Source organism: Desmodus rotundus, chromosome 6 (assembly GCF_022682495.2).
Source record: "Desmodus rotundus isolate HL8 chromosome 6, HLdesRot8A.1, whole genome shotgun sequence".
Taxonomy (NCBI): domain Eukaryota; kingdom Metazoa; phylum Chordata; class Mammalia; order Chiroptera; family Phyllostomidae; genus Desmodus; species Desmodus rotundus.
In genome coordinates this window covers 85,916,091-85,918,802 of record NC_071392.1, presented here as the reverse complement: position 1 = coordinate 85,918,802, position 2,712 = coordinate 85,916,091, and the positions used below count along the sequence as shown (strand labels likewise).

The 2,712-nt window shown below is 47.6% G+C and overlaps 1 protein-coding gene across 1 annotated transcript; it reads left to right on the top strand.

Moving 5' to 3' along the window:
• The first annotated feature begins 1,455 nt into the window (after positions 1-1,455).
• Positions 1,456-2,712, top strand: LOC112316158 (olfactory receptor 2F1-like). The gene has a single exon (XM_024572850.3). It carries the CDS (start codon positions 1,780-1,782, stop codon positions 2,710-2,712), a length of 933 nt encoding a protein of 310 aa, XP_024428618.2. The 5' UTR covers positions 1,456-1,779.

Sequence of the window (2,712 nt, the reverse complement as noted above, 5' to 3'; positions counted from 1 at the left end):
CCCAGCCACCCACCAGCGACTGCACTCGGGCCCTAGAGCCAGTCTCCAACCAACCCTGAGACCCTAAACCAGGTACTAGTCTTTGCGATTTCTACAGTGACACCTTCCAGCCACTGCAGGGCCGGGGCTGAATAGAAGGCAAGAAGATGCCCACTCCATCCAGGTTCTCCGCTCTCTCCCTCCACCAATAAGAGCCCAGGCCACCATTCCATGCCAGAAGAAATCCAAATTGGATTATGCTTTTCAATTCTATTGTATTAGATTCCAGGGGCTCCACCCTGGTTTTCTTAACATTGATGTATTGCATTTGTCCTCAGTTTGGCTCTCATTGAATTCTTACAGATTTTACCAAGATCCATATTTTAAATTTTTTTATTTCATTCTGTGGCACTGCTGATTTTCTAAACACAAATTCCTAACATTGAAAGGCAGCATTTCCTAGAACCTGGTTGAACGCATAGCACCTGATATACTCAATACTATTTTTAACAAATGAGTTCATTTATAACTTATTTAAGAGCAGGAAATATGCTTCGAGATTCCATTTGTATTAAGAAAAACTGAGGGCATTTAATTCTACTTTTAGAGAGGGCCGGTGGACATGTCAGGAGGGAGGTAGCCCAGAGCAATCTTAGTTGAGAAAGGAGAATCCGCGCCCTCTGAAAAAAATTCAGTAGACTTCGGTCACTTCACCGTAGTATTATGTAAGTATCACTGGTTTCCAAATGCTCCTATTACATCATTTAGTTAATCATTTATCTAAACAGCTAAACAAATGCCTGCAACTTACTATAGAAATTGCACATCATTGAGAAAGAAGGCATAACTTAATCACAGCTGGAACTTTAATTAACCAAGTAGTATCCTTGTTCGTCTCCTTCACAGAACTCAGCGCAAGTATTCTTGATTAATTTTTGTAACTATTAATTCAATCTGAGTTCCTGATTATGTTATCTTAATTAATTTTGGGAGTGTTAATTTACTCTGTGTTCCTGATTATATAACAAGAATCAAGGAAAAAGGACTTGAGCTTCTGTCTTTCTTGTTCAGACGGGTGTCTGTGGTCTAGCACAGTCCCTGGCACACACAGAAGCTGAACAAATACTGTTTTAAAAGATTTAAACCTCATCTGGACTGATGGGCACAATGAGAATGATTGAAGAGGACTTCTTTCTAGGCAGTAACCTAGACTGGACCCTAGAAGAAGCGTGAAGAGCAACTGAATCCATCTTTTAGGAATGACTTGGAGGACCCTTCTGGATCTCAAGTGTCTGACTATAACATGTGACTCACTGTTCCCCCAGGTTGCAGAATCTTTCACTGCTGTATTCCACTTTTCCTATCTTATCCTGTATTCCACTCCTTATCTGCTTCCTATCTTCTTTCTGTCCTTCCTTCCTGTTTCTTTCTCTTTCATTTTATTTTTCTTTTGTGCTTCTATCATTCTTTCTCCCTTTCCTGCAACATGTTTTTTCTCTATCTTCTCTACATTGATAGACTATTTGCTATATACCTGTGCTGGATCCTAGACATAAAAGGATGACCATAACAGGGACTTTATCCTTGAGAATCTCGCAGTTTGGTGTGAGAATCCAACTGCCCCTTTCTCCAGCATCTTTGCTGCAATCTCCCCTAAGCACCTAGGTTAAGGAACCTAAGCGGAGGTGTCCCAGTTTCAGCTCAGGCCGAGCCCACGGCTTAATGGAGACTCCTAAGGTGAGATCGATACTTGCCTTTCTCTGATTCTGCTCCTCCCCCTGCAGCCTGGTCCCCTGCTCCATGAAGAGGGACAACCTGACCTGGGTGGATGAGTTTGTCCTACTGGGGCTCTCCAGCGACAGGCAGACCCAGGCTGGACTCTTTGCCCTGTTTGGGGCTATTTATCTGCTGACCCTGCTGGGCAACGGCCTCATCATCCTCCTCATCCAACTGGACCCCCGACTGCACCTGCCCATGTATTTCTTCCTCTACAACCTCTCAGTGGTGGACATCTGCTACACCTCCAGCGGGGTCCCCCAGATGCTGGTGCACTTGCTCATGGAGAAGAAGACCATATCCTTTGCCCGATGTGGGACCCAGCTCTTCTTCTCGCTGGCCTTAGCGGGGACCGAGTTCCTGCTGCTGGCCACAATGGCTTATGACCGCTACGTGGCCGTCTGTGACCCCCTGCACTACGTTGCAGCAATGAGCCCAAGGTGCTGCAAGGGGCTGGCAGCAGTCGCTTGGCTTGTGGGCGTGGCTAACTCTGCAGTGGAGACAGCGGTTACCCTGCGCCTGCCCACCTGTGGGCACCGCGTATTGAACCATGTGGTCTGTGAGACGCTGGCTCTAGTCAGGTTGGCCTGTGTGGACATCACCCTCAACCAGATAGTCATAATGGCCTCCGGCGTGGTGGTGCTGCTGGTGCCCTGCTGCCTAGTCTCCCTGTCCTATGTCCATATCATGGCCACCATCCTGCGGATCCGCTCCACGGGGGGGCGCCGCAAAGCCTTCGGGACCTGTGCCTCTCACCTCACTGTGGTCTCCATGTCCTATGGGATAGCCCTGGTTACCTACATGCAGCCCCACTCCACCGCCTCAGCTGGGCAGGACAAGTTGGTTGTGGTCTTTTATGCTGTGGTGACCCCCATGTTGAATCCGCTCATCTACAGTCTGCGGAACAAGGAGATGAAGGCCGCTCTGAGTCGCGTTCTGATGCGGAGTTCTGAATGA